Here is a 20,469-nt window from a genome sequence, read left to right as displayed (position 1 = left end):
ACATTTTTCCACCTTTTGTTCAGATAGAGTGGGAGGGAGAGAGAGAAAAAGAGAGAGAGAGAGGAACATCAACATAAAAGGGACACACAGAGCAGTTGCCACCAACACTACCCAACCAGGGCTGGGGACAAACTGCAACCGAGGTATGTGCCCTTAGTGGGGACTAAACCCAGGTCTCTCTGGACCGCAGGCCGATGCTCTAACCACTGAGCAAAACTGGCCAGGGCGCATGCTCAGATTTATAAGAAACTGCCAAACTGTTTTCCAAAGTGACTGTGCCATTTTATATTTCCACCAGCAATGTATGAGTGATCCAGTATTCTACTTTTTTTTTTTTTGACGTCACATTAGTCTGTGTGAATGACAAATTTAAGTAAATAAATCCATGACCCATATAAAAAGCAGCTTGTAAAATGTCAATCCAAAAAGTCCAAAGGTTAAAAAGGCAGGAGTTATATAAAAAAAGCTGTCTCAAGCAACGGCCTCTCTCTGACCTGCCTCAGCTCCTGACGCTCACCACAGGTGTGCTTCCTACTCCTGGAAAATCCCAACATGCCCTAAAGCTTCGCTTGGTGTGAATTAAAATAAATACATCTTTTCTTTTCAAAACAGGATCATGACCTATAAAATGCTTCAAGTGGCCCTGTGTTCAACATTGCTTATAGGTAAGAACCTGTTTTTTGTATATATCATGTCTTTTACAACTACTAGGTTGATAGATAACTCCTTTGGACTTTTGTGAAATGTGCATAATCCATAGACTGTTCTAAAGCACCGAGGAAACCAAACCACGTGTCATGCTGTGGTTTGGAACATGTTAGTGTTCATTGTGCATGTGTGATAATTTTATTCCTAATTATGTGTTAACATATTAACATGTTACTGTTGCTAAGAAGTCTATTTAACTGCTGCCACCAAAGAAGTGCTCTGGTGTCCTTGAGCAAAGAAGACACTTAAATGCCTTTTAGAAACTGTAATACTTACATAGTACAATTATGTGGAGACCTCAAGGTACTTTGAGAGTGGGAATTCATTAACCTTTAGGCCAGGGCAAGCAGTAGCTCAGAGAAGTGGTGTTTTAAAGACAGATCAAGGAAGGCACTGAAGACCAGATAATTTGCTGCCAAATTGGGCTGGTAATTTAGCGGCATCTATCTCAATTGAACTGAGAGGTCATTTGTTTTTCTTGTAACCAAAACTGAAAATACGCACAAAGGTATAAATTATTTTCACGGTTAAATCTCTACAATTTATAAATACTTCTGATGAAGAAGATGCTCAAATGAGAATAAATTTTTTTTTATGATAAGCTTGAGACCCATGTGAAAAAATTATGTACTTTGCTTGAGGTACACACACATATACATGCATACAAATAGATATATATCTATAGCTAGATTTTTTTAAATATTTCATTCATTTTGCATTGTTTTATTTATTTATTTTATTTAATTTTTCAATTACAGTTTATACTCAATATTATTCTATTATGTTTTCAGGTGTAGAGCATAGTGGTTAGACTATTATGTATTTTACAAAGTGACCCCCTGATATTTCAAGTACCCACCTGGCACCATATATAGTTATTACACTATTACTGACTATAACCTATGCTGTACTTTACTTCTTCATTACTATTTTGTAACTATCAGTTTGTACTTCTTTCTTTCTTTTTTTTTTAATCCTCATCTGAGGATATTTTTTCATTGCTTTATTTAGATAAAGTGGGGGAGAGAAAGAGAGAAAAACATAGATATGAGAGAGACACATTAATTGATTGCCTTCCAAATGACCCTGACCAGGGCTGGGGATCAAACCCACAACCAATGTATGTACCCTTGACTAGAAAACGAACATGCAGCTCTTTGGTCCATGGGCAGACGCTCTAACCGCTGAGCCAAACCAGCCAGGGCTGAGTTTGTACTTCTTTTTGTTTTAATTTTTTTTTTTTTATTGATATTAGGGAGAGAAGAAGGGAGAGGGAGAGAGAGATAGAAATATTGATGAGAGAGAACATTGACTGGCCGCCTCCTGCATGCCCTCCACTGGGGGTCAGGCCCACAACCTGGGCATGTGCCCTGACCAGGAATTGAACTGGCAACCTCTTGGTGCATGGGTTGATGCTCAACCACTGAGCCACCCGGCCAGGCGAGTCTGTACTTTTTAATCCCTTCATCTTTTCACCCAGTCTCATAACTCCCCTCCCCTGTGGCAACCATTACTCTATTCTCTGTATCTATGCGTCTGTTTCCTTTTTATTTGTTTATTTTGCTCTTACTTTATTTATTTTTGGTATTTGTCTTTCTCTTCCTGACTTATTTCACTTAGCCTAATACCCTATAGGTCCATCCATGCTGTCATAAATGATAAGATCTCATTCTTTTTTATGTCTGAGTAATATTCCATTTTATACGTGTACCACCACTTTCTTATCTACTTGTCTACTGATGGGCTCTTGGGTCCTTTTCATATCTTGGCTGTTGTAAATAACACTGCAAGGAACATAGGGGTGTATATATTCTTTGGAATTAGTGTTTTGAATTTCTTCAGATATATACTTTAGAAGTGAAATAGAAGTGAAATTCAGAAATATACTTTAGGGTCATAAGGCAGTTCCATTTGTAATTTTTTGGGGAAATATTTATACTGCTTTCCATAGTGGCTGCACCAATCTTTATTCCTACCCACAGTGCACTATATCTAGACTATTAATCTGCGTATATATGAAAATACATATATATATATATATGTTTGTGCATACATAATTAGCCTTTTATTCCTAAGCTTGTGAATAATTTTAATAAAGAGTTTTAATCATCAATATTGTACTTTGTATTTGGAAACTGTTTAAATACATTATTTAGAAACTTTTAGCCAAGTTATTATAAAGCACTTCTCATCACACCAAGTTACAGCCCATATCTTCAGATGAAAAAAGTGAGGCTGGCAAAGTTTCAGGGGGTGTCTGAGGAGCACACTGCAGATGGGAGTCATGGGCTGGTTATAATCCATCAGCATACAGCTTTGCCTTGACTGCTGATCCATGTAGTTGACTTCAGAGTGGGTGACAGTGGATGATCACAAAGCAAAAACCACCACATCTGGTTCACATTCATCCATGGACACTGCAGGGTCAAAAATATCTGGCAAAATGAAAATGATCTGGAAAAATGACTCCTATGGACTTGAGTTGGAATTAACTTTAACTCCAGCTGAGATACAAATGTGTCTACCTATAATGACAACCACTTTGACTGACTTCACTTAATAAGTGAATGGATGAATAAATGAATGACTGAATATATGTAATTGAAGTTCATGAAATTACTAGCTGAGATCAGAAACTAAGGACAGAAGATTGTTGACACTCTGGGTTAGCCCTTCCCAGGAAAGAAGACTTTATTGCTGCAGGCTGAAGAGACAGAAGTCTTTAGAACCCATTTCATTTGTTAAACTAATAACTAGTTTAACCGACATTTTCTGAATCATACAGCTCTAAAGTAGGAAGTAATAGAATAGCTTAAATCAAATTCCTTTACTTCTCCTCCCTCCCTTTTTCATATAAGAATGTAGCCTATTCATCTATTCTTCCCTGGAGCCCTTCTGCTTATCATAAGAAAACAAACATTTAAAATTTTTGTTTGTTTCTATTATTTTAAATTCTTTTCTCTGTTACAGATTAGTTGTCCAAAAATTATTTTTGCCTAGAACTTAATTTGAAGTAAATAGGGAAGAGATCTCATTATCTATTTTCCTAATGGGAATGCTGAAACCAAAAAAATGATAGAGTCTTGGACTCAAGTAATTAAATTTATGAGCAGAGTCCCCAAATTCTTTTATTTATTTTCTCAAAATAGTTACTTAGACACATTGGAGATAATTCCCTGGTCAGAGAATTAGAGCCCCAGTGTCATGATTTGATTACAAAACAAAGCAAAACAAAACAAAGTAACTCTGTTCAGCATTTAGGTTAAGAATTGTTCTCTTCTGTAATATTTTAGCAAATATTACACTACTCTTTTAAGTCTTTATTATGTGTCAGGGGTTGTCTCTGTGTTACCTTAGTTCAACTCTCAGAATCACTCTGCAAATAGGTGTTATGGTTCCCATTGCACAAAAACAGGCTTAGACGAGACAAATGACCAAACTACACTACACAGTCCATCAATAGTGGATGCCAATTCACACACAGATTCTACACCCAGGTCTTTTGACAACAAAACTCTTTTCTACAAACTACCCTTTCTGGTACTACAATGCTAGTTGTGGGATACAGTCGTCCCTCGATCATCGCGATGAATTCGTTCCAGACTCTAGCGGTTGCACCTGGCGTTGAAGGATTCCTGGGGTGCTTGAATATATAGGCCTACATAGGCCTACAATCCATATGTACAGTAATATTAATTTTAATTGTAATACAGGGGTGTATAATTGACTCAGACAATCGAGCACACACTGTATCATTTTCACTGTCTCGATCAACTTTTTAATGAATATATTTGAAAAAACTATGATAGAGTGAAGCCACAAAAGTCGAAGCGTGAGGTGGTGAGGGACTGTATGTGGAAATAGGAGAGGCAGCAAAGCATGCAGCAAGATCTCCTCCTGAAAAATAATGGAATCAGTAAATGGGATCAATAGCTTTGGGCCCACAAGGAAAGGCCAGGAGTTAGGGAGCTGGGTGACTTTATCTGAGGAAACAGAGCCAAACCAGACTATAACCGAAGATTTTCTATGACAGTTCTCAGTGGTACTGAAGGTAAAAAGAAGTCCTAAACTCAACATGTTCCATCTCAGTAGGGCACTTATTAAAATCAAACAGCTGCTTATCACATAAAGAGGAAATATGAAAAATACACATATTTGGAAAGTGTTTCACTGAGTAAGTAAACCAATTTTGGGGGTTGACTCATATATGAAACAATTGGGGGGAGGGTTATGCCCTTATTGTTGGCCTGTGATCAGAACTATCTATAAGTATAAGTATGTCTTCTGGTTTTAGACAGAGGAAAAATGAAAATGCTTTGGCCTGTTTCTCTAGCATAGTTTCAGCTCTTGGTTTTTTGTTTGCTTGTTTATTTGCTCAGCTCTTGTTTTTCAGTCCATGGTTAGTAATCAAGGTCAGTTTGTCTTGAAGTTGTTTGTTTGTTTGTTTTGACAAAAGCTGTTAAGCTCACATTTTCTTCCCCAAGACTCTGTCATACCTCAAAAGCCCTCCTTTTTGCCCTTTCTTCCATGGAAGGAATGGCCCTTTCAATCAGGTCTGCAGCCCTCTGATTTCTTGGGGACTCTGTATTCCCTGATACACTTTTGTTTTTTTTCATAAGATTTTCGTTCTTATCCCCAGAAGAGAGGGTGGTGGGGGAGAGATAAACCTCAGAACTTATATGCATGTATGCATGAACAATGGACATGGACAACAAAGCTGGGGACAGGGCAGGGAGGGAGGGGGAGGGGGGAATCAGTGGGGGGAAAAGGAGGAACATCTGTAACAAAAATAAATAAATAAATCACACACACACACACAAAGATTTTTGTTCTTAATTTTACATGGTCACTTTGGTTTAAGGTTGATCGATGCTCTAAAGAAAGTGGGTAGTAAGAATAAACTGGGAAATAATTTGGTTGGACAACAAATGTCATTGCCTGTGACTAGATTATTGAGCATGTTGTAGAAAAACGATCTATTTTCCTACCCACGTGGCATCATTTGTCATGCCCTTAGCATTGGGGCTCCCACCAATACACATAGGCAGTGACCCAGAAGGGGTCACTATTGGGCCATGTAAAAATACTGCTTTTCATGAGTTACAAATTTCTCTGTCTACAAGATTAAAAACCAATAAAATATCAGCTGGCTCCAAAATATATCCCAGGGAATTATGTGGTCACAAGAGTGAGCGTGACTGTGGCTGTATGTTTGTGTACTGAGAGCAGGTTAAAAGAGATTGAAGTTGAACTCAAGCGATACCAGTTTCTGTTTACATTTCAAAGTACTCAACACATCAGCAATTGTAACGTCAATAAAGTTGAAGCTCCTGAGTTAAAAGTTCAGCTGCAAAGCATCTTAGTAACAGATAGCTTCATATGATGCTGAGGATTTGAGAGCTGGTCCCACAGTCCAGGGCCTCCTTCTTTTTCCCGGTTCATGTCTGTCAATTATCTTTGCTGTCTCCTTTTTACTGCCCCTTCTTGTCCCGTTCCTTCTTACTGTGGCTTCTGACAGTGTGTAACCTCCCTCCTTTTTCTCTTCTTTTGATTTCTCTCTAATCCAGCGGTTCTCAACCTGTGGGTCACGACCCCTTTGGGGGTCGAATGCGCCTTTAACAGAGGTTGCCTAAGACATAACTAGCAAAATTACAGTTATGAAGTAGCAACAAAAATAATTTTATGGTTGGGGGTCACCACAACATGAGGAACTGTATTAAAGGGTCGCAGCATTAGAAAGGTTGAGAACCACTGCCTAATCCTTTCTTCTTGTTCTTTTTCACATTTTTTTCTCTCACAACACAAATTTCTTTTTTCTTATTCTCTGTCTCTGTCTCTCTCTCTCTCACTAATTTTTATATAAATTACAGCAAAGTGAGAGAATCCATTCTACTTAATACATTTTTTATTTCCCATCATGAATTGTTGGTCAGTGACTAAAGTGTAGAATGGAAAGAAAAAAATTAACTATTTTATTATTTGTGGAGAAAATTATTTACTTAACACAAATAATACAATATTTAAGTCTAAAAAATATTAACTTAAACATGAGTATTTTAATCTCTCACAAAATTAAAAAATGTCTCTCTCCCACATCTATAGAGGTCTTTGAAAATGTTACTGTATTGCCAAGATGTCTGTACATCCTTTTGTCCCCATCCTCTTCAGTACTTAATTTATGTGCATACATAATTGCCTGGTACTTATTTTATCTTTCTTTTTTAAGACATAAAGAATTTAAGGGTAGCCTGGCTGATGTGGCTCAGTGGATTGAGCATTGTCCCATGGAATGCTCAGGGCACATGCCCGGGTTGCAAGCTCAGTCCCCAATAGGGGGCGTGCAGGAGGCAGCTGATAGATTTTTCCCTCTGACATTGATGTTTCTCTCTCTAAAAAATTAATAAAAACATATTTTTAAAAATTAATAATTTAAGGGCAGTGACTGAGACTCAGTCCAATAAAAAAAAGAAGTAATAAATGTTATTTTCTCATTGCTTAGACGGAGTGCTAAGTGCTTTTCTTTCAGTATTCCATACCTAAGTATTTTAAACTTGTGACAGGACTATATCGCTTATTCTCCATCTCCAGCACCAGGGGTCAGTTAACACTACAAACATCAGTATCTCGGCCCCTAAGGAAAGGAGTTACTGGAGGCCCATCCTGTGAACCTGCCAGACATTCTGTGTCTTCTGCCCCCACTGAATCCCAACAGTTACTTTACAGACAGTGAAGGTTACACAAGGGAAGAAATTCATGGTGGTGGCTGTACAGGGATGATGAGCTCCTGCTGGTTGAGGGTCCTGGTCTGTGCCCTATTTTTGTCCTGTTTCTTAGTGAGACTCTGAGACAATAGACCTGCTAGGTTCTCTGAGCCACCTTCCTGCACATAGCATGCCCCTTCTTTGCTCTGGTTTTGATCAGGTTGAGAAATACACCAAAAATGATTATGGAAAACAATCTTTACTACAGAGAAAGGCCAATTGGAAGGTGTAGTGTACTGTAAGTCCATAAAGGGCCTGATGACAAGGACCCACACTTCCATATCCAATTGCAGGTTGCAGAACAGAATAGAAAGTATGCCCTCTGAGGACAGCTTACTCTCCAGAGGAAGGGGGAGGAGCAGGCTGTTCGTGCCAAGTTATGCCTCTTGGATTTACCAGTTAAATGAGGCACTTCTTCTTCCAGGGGCAGAGCACAGAAAGGGAAAAAGAGAGGCCTGGGATTACTCCAATGAGCTCTCTCTGCATGGACGAGAACAGAAATCCACCATCAGACTCTGCCCTTTCATTCTGTATCTTGTTTCACATTAGTTCACAGTGATCTTATTTTTTTCGTTTTGTTTTGTTTTTTGTTAATTCTCACCTGATGATATTTTTCCATTGATTTTTAGAAAGAGTGGAAAGGAAGGAGGGAGAGAAAAAGAGACATCGATGTGAGAGAGACACATCAATTGATTGCCTCCTGCATGTACCCTGACTGGGGCCAGGGATCAAACCTGCAACCCAGGTACATGCCCTTGACTGGAATCAAACCCGCAACCCTTTGGTCCATGGGCTGATGCTCTAACAGTTGAGCCAAACCAGCCAGGGCAACATCAATCTTTTTAGTGTATAGGTTTCTACCACAAGTATCATTGTCATGGTCATGTGCATAGTATATAGACTATGCAGTCGTTTCTCCATTGTATAATTTAAAGTCTGTTTTTCAACCTTCCCTGGGTGATGGCAATATAGGGAGTCTCTCCACTTCTAAATACACAGCTTCTGTTACTCCCACACTGCTCATCAGCCTGTGATGGACACTCATCTCTTTGTGCATAATGTGAACACAGTTTTATTTGTTTTGCTTTAACCATTGGCTAGGTCTATTTTGACTTCTCTTTCACTTGTTTCTGACTGTTCCAGTGCTGAATTTCTCAACATGCAAGGTAGCAGGAGCTGTGCCAACTTAGCATATGCTATATGCTTCTGATAACATTATGCCACACAGAGAAAGACATTTTCAGTTAATGACCTATTATACATTCCAGTTAAAAATATTAGGACCGGCCTGGCTGGTGTGGCTCAGTGGATTGAGCGTCATCCTCCCATGGACTGGTCAGGGCACATGCCTGGGTTGCAGGCTCAATCCCCAGTAGGGGGCGTGCAGGAGACAGCTGATCGATGTTTCTCTCACATTGATGTTTCTCTCTCTCCTTCCTTTCCCCTCTCTCTAAAAAACAATCAATAAAACCATTTAAAAATAAAAAATAAATCTGACTATGATAAAAGATGTAAAAAAGAAGAGTGTGTAGGAATTTAGAAAGAAAGAGAAAAATATATTTCTTATAGCTTATGATTATAAAGTTTAAAAAAGGTATTAACGTGATTCATGTCACCTACATTTTAAAAACTCGCCCATTTAATAGCCAACAAAGTAATAAAACTTAGGGTTCATTTTCAAACCCCAGCAGTATTATATAGGCTTGCAAATACAAAAGTCTGATCTTGCTCTCACTAACTTTCAAGGATGATCAGGCAGAATGAAAAAGGGAGGAGAAATTTCTCAAGCAGAGAGGATAATAGCATGCCCTTCTATCTTACTTACATTTTATTTCTAGTCCTGCCATTAACTTACTATGTGACCTTGAGTGAGTCATTTCATCTTCACATGTCAGTTTTATCATTTGTAAAGTAGGATAATAAATACTACTTTCTGTCTCTCTCCTGGATGATGTTATTATCACTATCCATTAATATTTATTGCATGCTTGTTGGTCGCATAATGCTGAGGTAAGCACTGTGTTCTGGAGGGTGGATTGGGGGCCAGAGGAGATTATATGAGTGAAACATTTTCTATGAGAGAAAAAAAAAGGTAGATTTACAAAAGACAGAATTATTAGAACTTAAAATAGCTAGGGCTTATATTTTAAAGGATGCTTCTCAGCCAAGATGTATGCAATAGCAATGTTTTTCTTAGTGATTGTACAATGCACCAAGATAATGATAGTGCAGAATACTAGTTTTACTTTTGGATGATTCCAAATAACACAATCTTAAGAATTATTGTGTTGCCCTGGCCCATTTGGCTCAGCGGTTGGAGCGTTGGCCCGTGGACCAGAAAGTCCCAGGTTCAGTTCAGTTCCCACTAGGGGGACATACAAAAAAAAAAAAAGGAATTACTGTGTTGCCCGGCTGGTGTGGCTCAGTGGATTGAGTGTCATCCCATGGACTGAGAGGTCCTGGTTTAATTCCTGGTCAGGACACCTGCCTGGTTTGTGGGCTCAATCCCCAATAGGGGGCATGCAGGAGGCAGCTGATCAATGTTTCTCTCTCTCCCTTCCTCTCTCTCTAAAAAATCATTAAAAACATATTTTTTTTTTAAAAAAGGAATTACTGTGTTTTCTTTTTTAGCTGTAAATTATATCCTAATCATAATTTATTAAGAAATATTTTTTAGATATTGAGGGTATTGGATTTACTTTACCTAGCCATTCCCTTTGTTTTCAAAAACAACTTTTTAAAAACAAAATAAGTTCACATTAAACCTGTAGCTAAAACCAAACCTTTAATGCTGGTCAGTCCACACTAATCAGCCCAAATGAGTGAGAGTTCTCTGTCCCCTCCAAATCCATCCTATCTTCCCATACTGCTGTCACTTACCTGACTCAGACCTTACTTATCTCTCATCTGAACTATTCAAAGAGCTCTGACCTTATTCCTCTCACTCAGTTCTCTTCCTTTTATCATCTGTCCTCCATACCACTGACAAGGGAGTTTTCAAAAATAAATCTATGAATGGATAAACAAAATGTTGATATATTTAAGGCTAAACATTATTTAGCCTTAAAAAGGAATACAATGCTGGCACATGCCACAACATGGATAAAACTTGAAGATATTATACTAAGAGAAATAAGTAAGATGCAGAAGGACAAATATTACAGGATTCCCTCTAGCTAAAGTGCCTAGAATAAGCAAACTCATAGAGACAGAAAGTATAAGGCGGTTACAATGATATGTTTTATGTTATGTATATTTTATCACAAAAAAATACAAAAAAATTTTAAGTAAATCTGGTTCTGTCATTTTCTGGTTCAGAAATGATTATTTCAGAATAAAGTCCAAACTCCTTCGTATGATAGTAATAATCCTTCAGACCTGAGCTCCAGATTATCTTTCCGACATTATCTTTGACATATCTCCACTGCAAAGATACCTTTCAATCACATTGGCCAGGTGAGGGTCACTGAACCTGGACCTTACCTTGCTTCTCTGTTTCTGAGCTCTTTAATCTCTTTTAGCCTGGGATACATGCTCTTGGCTGCCACTCCTTCCTCCTAGCTGTGGAAACCTTACGTATTCTTTGACGCTCAACTCAGAACTAATTTCTCTGTGAGGCCTCCACGCCAATATTCAAATTAATCACTACCGCCTTGTATGGTCTAGTCACAATATGTCTTTATAAATTATTTATGATTTTTTTTAATCCTCCTCTGAGGATATTTTTCCATTGATTTTCAGATAGAGTGGGAAGAAGGGAGAGGGAGAAACATCGATGTGAGAGAGACACACTGATTGGTTACCACCCGCACGACTCCATCCAGGGCCAGGGGATGCACCACAGCTGAGGTATTTGCCCTTGACTGGAACTGAACCCAACACTCTTTGGTCTTCAGGCCATCACTGTAACCGCTGAGCCAAACTGGTCAGAGCCACATAATTATTTATGAACTCAATATAATGTAAGTTCCTTAGAGGCGAGGTTGTTTTTGTGGGTTTTTTTTGTTTTTTTTAATTTGTTTGTTTATCTTTCCATGCAATGGTGATTATCAGAGTACGGAGTAGGGTGAGCCTAGTGGAGGTCTCATGGCACAAAATCTGTATAATCCTGAGAGTGAGCTCTTTCTTATATTTTATGCCCTCATGGCCTCACTTGCCTCATCCAGGTCTCCAGTGAGAGCAGTTTCCTTGATTAGTAGGTGCTTATAATACATTGTATTGGTTATCTACTATGGCATAACTAATTTCCCCAAACCTTAGCAGCTTAAAATAATAACACTTATTATTTCACAGTTTCTGTGGGTCAGGAATTCGGGAGTGGCATAGGTTGATATTTCTGACTCAGGATCTCTCATGAGGTTGCAATTAGAGATGTTAGTGAGAGTTGTAGTCATCTGAAGGCTTAGTTTCCATGTCTGTGAAATAAAATGATTGACAGTGATACTTTTTAGGTTTGTTGTATTAAATAAGGTAATTCAGGTAAAGTATTTAGTAACGTACTCAATAAATGTTAGCTAATATTATTAATATTTGTGTTTATATTTGTTTTCAGACATTGGTCTTGTAGATTCCCAATGACTTTGCTCTCGTCATGCCAATAGCTTAAAATTAAAAGTCTTAACCCTTCTCCCATCATGGTAATTTAACCTTTTCTTCAAGGAATAGCAATTTCCTGAACATGAAAATGTCTGCTTGTGTCCCAGTGACCCAGTGCTCAGTAATACAACTTTCTCCAGAACTCCCTTAGCACACTCAAATCCTATGTTGTCTTGTTTTGTTTTGTATCTTAGACCCTTTCTTCCTCTCTCCTACAGAGAAGTTTCATATTTCGTAGCTCACTTATCCTGATCTATACAGAGTATTGATCAATAGGAGTCTGTTAATGATGAAGATGTAGCGTGTTTAACATAACATTATTTAGAATTATATTTATAATACATTTTTCTTTATCACATATTGTTACATATTGTATATGTAACAATACAAACTGCAATAAACAGATTGTATTGTTACCTATAGGTCAAGAGTGTGTTTTCCTTTATATTGATTCAAGTTACAACTCTGAGCCTGATTGTATTTTTTTTTTAATATATTTTGTTTGTTTGTTTTTAATTTTTTTCCTTCTCTATCTCTCTTGCTTCTTTTAAGATTCTTTCTTTGTCTTTAATGTTTGCCATTTTTATTATGATGTGTCTAGCTGTGGGTCTTCTGGGGTTCATCTTGCTTGGGACTCTCTGTGATTCCTGGACTTGTGTGACTTTTTCCTTCATCAGTTTAGGAAAGTTTTCTGCCATTATTTCTTCAAACAGGTTCTCTATTCCTTTCTCTGATTCTTTTCCTTCCGATATTTCTATAATGCAAATATTGTTACATTTTGTATTGTCCCACAGCTCCCTTAAACTTTCCTCCTGATTTTTAATTTTTTTTTTCCATTTGCTGCTCTATTTGAGTGTTTTTTCTACCTTGTCTTCTAAGTCACTGATTCAGTCTTCAGCTTCTTCTAATCTACTATTAAACCCTTCTAAGGTATTTTTCATAACAGCTATGTCATTCTTTATTTCCTCTTGATTTTTATGCATAGCTTCTACCTCTTTTTCTAAGCTGAAGTAGTTCCCAGTGAGCTCTTCATAATTCTTATTAAGTTGCTTGTAGTTCTCACCATTTTTTTTTTTATCTTCACCAGAGAACATTTTTCGATATTTTGTTCAGATAGAGTAGGAGGGAGAGAGAGAGAGAAACATTGATGTGAATGGGACACATCAAGTGGTTGCCACCTACATGACCCAGCCATTGCTGGGGACAGACTGCAACTGAGGTACGTGCCCTTAGCAGGAACTCAACCGGGGTCTCTCCAGACCACAGGCCGACACTCTAACCGCTGAGCCAAACTGGCCAGGGCTCACCAAATTGTTTGAGCACCCTTAAAAATCATTGCTTTGAATTCTTTATCTGACAAGTTGCTGTCCTCCATTTCCTAGAGTTCCTTTTTCTGGTGATTCCTCTTTTTCTTTCCTTTGGGTGTTGTTTCTTTGTCTTTCTATTTTAGCTGTCTGGTAACTCTATACATGCTGAGGGATGTTTGGATCTGTATGCAGTTCAATGTATATCAAATAAGGCTATTGTGCTTCCCAGACTGTTTTGTTGCGTGTCACCTCTTGCCTGCTGTGGATCCTGAAGGATTGACTACTGGGGGCTGGTATTTGTGTGTCTTAGTAGGTGCTGCTGCTGGATCATGTGGGCCCCCCTGTAGCTGTATAGCTGAGGCCTTGTTGAAGCCGCACTCCCTGCCCGTACTGTGGGCAGCTGGATCACACAGTCCCTTTGGAGACCTGGCTCTACACTTATCTTGTGGGCTGCTGGGTCGCACAGGCCTCTCTGGTGCCCCCGCACCCCGCAGGTCCTGCGGACAGGCAGCTGGATCTCACCAGTCCCTCTTGGGCTCCGGCTTCCCACCATTCTTGTGGGCCACTGGGTTGCATAGGCCTCTGTAGAGCCCCAGGTCCTGCGGCTGGTGGCTGGGGAGTGCCACTGCCCCATGGGGCTCAACTCCTGCTCAGCCTTTGCTGTAGTTTTTGGGGATGGGTCTCAGCTACTGGTCTGTGCTTCTGTTGCCTGAGGATGGATGTCTGCTCCCCAGCCTCTGTGGCTGGGAATATATCTCGACTCTGATCAGGCTGCTACTGTAGGGGATGGTGCTGGACTCCCAGCCATCTGTGGCTTCTGCAACTGGCACCTTGGCAACTCCACTACCGTGCACTGGTCTGTGTTGACACAGAGTGTCCAGTGGTCTGATGGGGCGAGGTGCACTGGTGGGCTCAGGCTACTGAGCCCCAGCCGCTCCCACTGCCTCCTCCCAGGGAAGACCCAGGATCTTCCAAAATGGTGGGACCTCCCCAGGGTGCAGGGAGAAGTGCCCTGGAGAGCCGCTTACTGTAGTAGCCAGCTGCTCCCGTCCATAGCACGAGAACCTTCTGCTCCACATCTCTGCACTGCAGGAGTTTGGTAGTCCACCTTCACATCCACTCACACTCTCTCTCACACTAATTCACTCTTTCACACACTCACCCTCCCTCTGATCCTGCCCGCCACCATCTTTTTTTGTTTAATTTTTTTCCTTTATTGATTTTAGAGAGAGAGGAAGGGAGAGGGAGAAAGAGATAGAAATATCAATGAGAGAGAAACATCAATTGGTTGCCTCCTGCACATCCCCTACTGAGGATAAAGCCCAAAACCCCAGTATGTTTTCTAACCAGAAATTGAACTGGTGGTATCCTGGTGCATGGGATGATGCTCAACCAACTGAGCCACACCAGCCAGGGTATGATTGTGTTTTATTTAAGAATAAAAACACAATATAGACTGTTAAAATTTTAAGATATTAAAGAAGTCTGAATTTTTAAAATTATCATCCTATTTTTTCTTAATCCTGAGCATGAAGGAGATAGAAGACACGAGCCTGTTCAATTTAATCACGGCTCTTTCAATTCTAACAATTTTAACTACAGTGCCAGATTTAGGAGCAGTATGCTTTAAACTGAAAGATATGTTCTATCTCAGAAGGCTAGGAATGCAAGATTAAGATTGTTGACTGCCAGGTCGTTTAAATCCATTAATTTATCCAATCTTTATGGTTATTCTGTTACTGTACCATTTTACATACAAGAAAACTAGAGCTCAGAGAAATTGAACAACTTGCCTAAAATAGTGATAGAGCTGGAATTTGATTCAAGGTCTGTGGGCTCCCATGCACGCACAGAGCTCTAAAAATCTTCCCCCACCACATAGCACCTCATGTAGGACGGTGACAGTATAAAGGTGGCAAAGGGCTAAGGAGCAGCCATCTCTCTCAAGGCAAAACTTTTCCAGGGTTTCCTTCCCAGGTGCCCATTCTCCCAAAGACCACAGCTGTGTCTCTTTAAGAGGAAACACTGAGATGTAAACTATTGCCCTAAAAGTTGCTGTGCTCTTATACTCTGAATTACAGGAGCGTTGGCAGCACCATTTTTGTTGGAAGATCCAGCAAACCAGTTCCTACATCTCAAAAGACACATATATTTGCAGGATTACTGGGACCCAGATCACAGTCCGCATATGTGGGAAAACACACTGGCTGACCAGGTATTTACATTAGAAACAAACAGCCCTTCAGGGTCTATCTTTTTAAATAGGCACCACATCAGCTGGCTTTAACACACCACCAACCTAGTCCTGACATTTCTTCTCCATCTGCCATGAGCTATACCTGCCCTTTCCTCTCCATAAAGTCTCTTTTGTCTGGTGAACTCCACTTCTTCCTTCAAGACGAAGATCAAATGTCTTCTCCTTCCTGAATCCTTTCCCTGCCTTCCAGGGAGGCATTTGTCTTTCTTCAATCCCCTTCACATACTGTTCACATGTGAATAGTTCACAAAATGTCACACTGAAATTATTTGTTTCGTGCACCCAACCTCCCTACCTAGGCTACAAAGGTAAAGTGCATGTCTTATACATAAAAATAATTATTCTCAGAAGCTACTAAAATGACTGTTGTGTAGTCAAGTCTCAATAAATGATTAAATGTTTGGGTAGGTGAATAGAAGGATTGCGATCACATTTTAGTTCCCTCAGTTGTTCTGCGGCTAATTTCACTCATTAGAATTATCCAGGTCTTTAATGTCATTTCATTTGCTTGCCTTTTGTACAGTTTTCTATTCCTTTGTATTCTCACTCCAAGAGAAATAAAAAAGAAACTTGCATTCACCAGTTTTATTTCATCTTTTCGATGGAAGAACACTTCGAAACTCCAGGCCAAATGAAGTTGCTAAATTATCTGAGGATTTCAATCAGTCATGATTTCCCTCTTACACTCAGCAATTTAGCAAACAAAGATGTATAACAATTAATTAATTCCTTCACTGATTTGTTCTTTCTTTCTTTCCACGTGCATTAGGCTCTCACTACCACCAAGTATAAGGGTTGTATAAAATCATTTTAAAAATCTAATTTCTTTGTTTTCCCGGGACCTGGGTCCTATCCTTACTCCACACAGCTGGATTTTAACTAGTCTAGCAGGATCAGCTTGGTACTGCTTAGCATTTGCTGATGAAAACCACCAGCTTTAATAATATATCTAGTTTTATGCCTGTTTCTCCAACAGGCATAATTTAGAGGTATTAAAACAAGACTTTGTTTATTTACCAAATTAAATAATTACATAGACTGGACTATGTCTTCCTTATGAAATATTCAAATTTTCAAGTACACTCCTGACTATAATTGCAGAGTAGTGCTGTGCTCAACAGACAGATATCGTAATGTACCAAGACTCTACCACAAGAATTCACACTGTGGCCCCGCGAATACTACAAAACATTTCAGTAGAGAAGTAAACAATTACTGAAAGTGTGAAAACTAAACCTTCATTGAAATTATGCTCCCATTGTATTTCTCTCAGTCTTTTAGAGAATATCTGTATGATAATCAGAATAATTGATACAACGCGTGTTCTGCACACAGAGATCATGACTTGAGTTTCCTTTTATCGCAGGCTCGTGAAAAGTGGACTGCTTTGGAAACAACAGCACGGTATTATCTGAATGGGAATACCTACACCTCTGACATACCTTCTACCCAATAAATGTGCTTTGCTGGTTAAACCAAGACAGCAAAAATGGTGGGAGTTGTACCAAGACCATGGGCTTTGTTGGGCTGAAGGCAAATACTTGTCATTTACTAGACTATCTAGTATGTCTATCTCATAGAGATGATGAACAAAGTAAAAATGAAAATTCATGTAGTGCTCCAGAATTCAAAGTTCTCTGTAAATGATAGATAAAATGAGAACTAAAATTTAAAAGACTATAGTAATAACATTTACAAAAAAGGGCTTCTATGGAAAAAAATAGTTTTTTAAAACAATGTTATTAAAATTCTCTATCCATAGCTGTTGCTTTCTGTGGCCTCTTCATTGTTAGTTTACTTTTTAATTCAAGAAAGATGGATTTCTCAAATGGAGCTGGCCTCTCCTCTTGTCTTCAATATGGGTCACTGTGTAAAGCCAGGTTATTTTAAGACCACATTTCTAAAACTTTTTTCATCAAAGGTGTGTTGTCAAGGGCAGTAGAGAATAAAAATCCTAACTCATATTGGGGAGCAGATGCTGACTAAGAAACACTGAAAGCCATTCATCTGTAAGTGTAGACTTCCTCAAGTTTTACAGAATTTGTGCAAGCTTGTATTCTGGTCCATAATATCCTATTGGTGTTTATTTTAATATGAAATGACAAATTTAACTTACTGGCCAGAAATATTTATTAATCTTTTTAGATAAAACTGAAAAATTTACTCTACGGAAGAGTCTACTACACTTATTCTATAGTTTTCCATATTCCCATGGAATAGCACCTCAGAACTCTAGTTTGAGAAATATTGAAGAGAAGATACAACCAAATCACCAAGACTGATTGCCTCCCACCCACCAAATCACAGATAAGTGAAATTTTTATCTTCAAAGGTATATTTCTCTCTGTATATGTAGGTCAACTGTTCTCTTGGTGGGGGGGGGGGTTATTTAGTAAATGGAAGCATTCCCCCCAAGACCATAATTGTCTTATGTATTTTTACAACAGTATTAAGCACTTTTTCAGCAGTGGGGATATCAGTAAAATCAGATGCCAGGAAGATGTATAGTAAAGACTTGGCCGAGCATTTTTGTCTCCAAGAAGACACTGGCAGGTACTAAGTATTCCCCATTTCCTATCCCGGCCCCTATACATGTTTTCAGTGAGAAATGAAAAGTAGATGCATAATTTATTATGTTAACGATTATCCCTGTTCAATACATATAGACAGAGATTTTTAAAACTCAAACATAACTGAATGGACAATACAAAGGAGTTGAATCATTTGGTTTTATTAAGAAATAAGTTTGAGAGACTTTCGGTCAAGATGGCGGAGAAGGTAAGCACAGTATTGTGTCCTCCAACAACCACATCAAAGTTACAACTGAACTGCAGAACAACCATCATTCAGAACTGCCTGACATCAAGCTGAAAGGAAGTCCTACAACTACGGAATTAAAGAAGCAGCCACATCCAGACTGGTAGGAGGGGCGGAGGCGCAGATGAGCTGGTCCCACACCCACGTGTGGAGGATAAAAATCAGGGGAACACCTCGGCTATGAAGGTCCTCCCTGAGGAATGAAGGGTCCTCGTCCCATACCAGGTGCCCAGCTCAGGGTTCCAGTGCCAGGAAGTGAAGTCCCCATAACTTCTGGCTGGAAAAACCAGAGGGAACAGAGGCAAAGGGAAGCTGCAGCTGCTGGAGCCCCAGGCAGCTCCTCTTAAAGGGCCCGCGCATGGACTTACTCAGACTAGCTCCCTCTAAGCTCAAAGGGGAGGCAGCTTAAAAGGCACCAGAGACATACAGGGAAGAACTGAGCTGCTTGGCCTCCGAACAAGGGCTGGAGAAGCAACTTTCAGACAGATGTGCTGGCAGAGGCCTTTGTTCCTTTGGTGAGCCCTTCCCCAGGGCGGCAGACGGGCACCATATTTGGGACTCCAGGAACCTGGCACACTGTTGGCCCCACCCTGGTGATTCCCTGAGGCCCTGCCCCACCCAACTTTCGGGTTCACCCAAGCTGTTTTCAAAGGTTTTATTATAGGATTGACTTGTCTTGGATTCTGCTTCAGAATTTCCTAAAATCTCTCAAACAAGAAGTATCTGGTCTCAGAAAGCCCCACACCTCTCATTAAGTGGCCTGAGGCCTGGAACTAGAAACAGCCAGCCTTGGTTCACCACTTGGCTTTTCCTGAGCACTTCCAAGCCCAGCACAAGAAGGAGCCATTGGCAGATCACTTTGTAGATTATGCTGGGTGGCCCCTGGTAGAACACAGGTGGAGGCTGACCTTGCGCCAGAGCCAGCATACCCAGTGGACAGCTTCAGACCTCATTAAAGCACCCAACCACCTCCACAAGTGACACACTCAATGAGAGGACTCAGTGAGTACCAGAGCCCTGCTGAAGTAAGTTGTGCTCTGTGTGTTGGGCCCCTATACTGCTGACCTGCAAAGGGAGTCAGAGGCCAGTGGTCAGTGGAAACAGCCAGTCCTTGCAGCTGATCAATCTGAGTAAATCCCTTCCATTGACATGCCAACAGAAATCAAGACTCAATTACAACAGAAGGGTGTACAGTCCACACTAGGGGTGCACCTTGAAGGTGGAGTGATCAGGGAGCCTTTGCCACTGGATCCTACAGGACACCTACAATAATAGGCCACCCTAAGAAGCCTAGGAGACATAACAACTCTATCTAATACATAGAAACAAATACAGAGAAGCAGCCAATATGAGAAGACAAAGAAACATGTCCCAAATTAAAGAAAATAACAAAACTCCAGGAAAAGAACTAAACAAAATGGAGATAAGCAATTAATCACATGCAGAGTTCAAAACACTGGTTATAAGGTTGCTCAAGGAACTTGGAGAGACATTCAAGGAACTTAGTGGGAACTTAAGGAGAACTCCAAGGAACTTAGTGAGAACATCAACAACATAAAAAAGGACTAGTCAGAAATTAAGGATGCTAACTGAAATAAAAAACAATTTACAGGAAATCAATAGTAGAATAGGTAAAGCCAAAAAGCAAACCATCAATTTGGAATATAAGGAAGCAAAAAACACCCAATCAGAACAGCAAAAAGAAAAAAGAATCCAAAAAAATGAGGATAGTGTAAGGAGCCTCCGGGACAACTTCAAGAGAACCAACATTTACGTCATAGGGATGCCAGAAGGAGAAGAGAGAGAGCAAGAAATGGAAAACCTATTTGAAATGATAATGACAGAAAACTTCCCTAACTTGGTGAAGGAAACAGACATAAAGTTGAGGAAGCACAGAGAGTCCCAAACAAGATAAACCCAAAGAGGTCCACACCAAGACACATCATCATCAAAATGCCAAAGGTTAAAGACAAAGAGCAGCAAGAGAAAAGCAGTTTGTTACCTACAAAGGAGCTCCTGTAGG

At 39.7% G+C, this 20,469-nt stretch overlaps 1 protein-coding gene across 1 annotated transcript; it reads left to right on the top strand.

Annotated features, from left to right (window-relative positions):
• The first annotated feature begins 616 nt into the window (after window positions 1–616).
• On the top strand, window positions 617–17,085 carry CUNH3orf85 (chromosome unknown C3orf85 homolog). The gene is made up of 3 exons (XM_036242515.1): window positions 617–665; window positions 15,454–15,587; window positions 16,996–17,085. The coding sequence occupies exons 1-3, from the start codon at window positions 617–619 to the stop codon at window positions 17,083–17,085; spliced, it is 273 nt and encodes a 90-aa protein (XP_036098408.1).
• The last annotated feature ends 3,384 nt before the right edge of the window (window positions 17,086–20,469 follow it).

The sequence above is a fragment of the Molossus molossus genome, unplaced genomic scaffold (assembly GCF_014108415.1).
Source record: "Molossus molossus isolate mMolMol1 unplaced genomic scaffold, mMolMol1.p scaffold_m16_p_5, whole genome shotgun sequence".
In the NCBI taxonomy this organism is placed as follows: Eukaryota; Metazoa; Chordata; class Mammalia; order Chiroptera; family Molossidae; genus Molossus; species Molossus molossus.
Note: the sequence above shows the minus strand (reverse complement) of the source record. Positions and strands in the feature narration are given on the sequence as shown.

What these genes read in the sequence shown, in the direction of transcription:
- CUNH3orf85 (XM_036242515.1), top strand. Translation starts at nt 617, where the DNA reads ATGACCTATAAAATGCTTCAAGTGGCCCTGTGTTCAACATTGCTTATA. An exon ending in GTGTTCAACATTGCTTATAG is followed by an intron (nt 666 to 15,453) that starts GTAAGAACCTGT and finishes TCTGAATTACAG; the next exon opens with GAGCGTTGGCAGCACCATTT. An exon ending in AAAACACACTGGCTGACCAG is followed by an intron (nt 15,588 to 16,995) that starts GTATTTACATTA and finishes CTTTTATCGCAG; the next exon opens with GCTCGTGAAAAGTGGACTGC.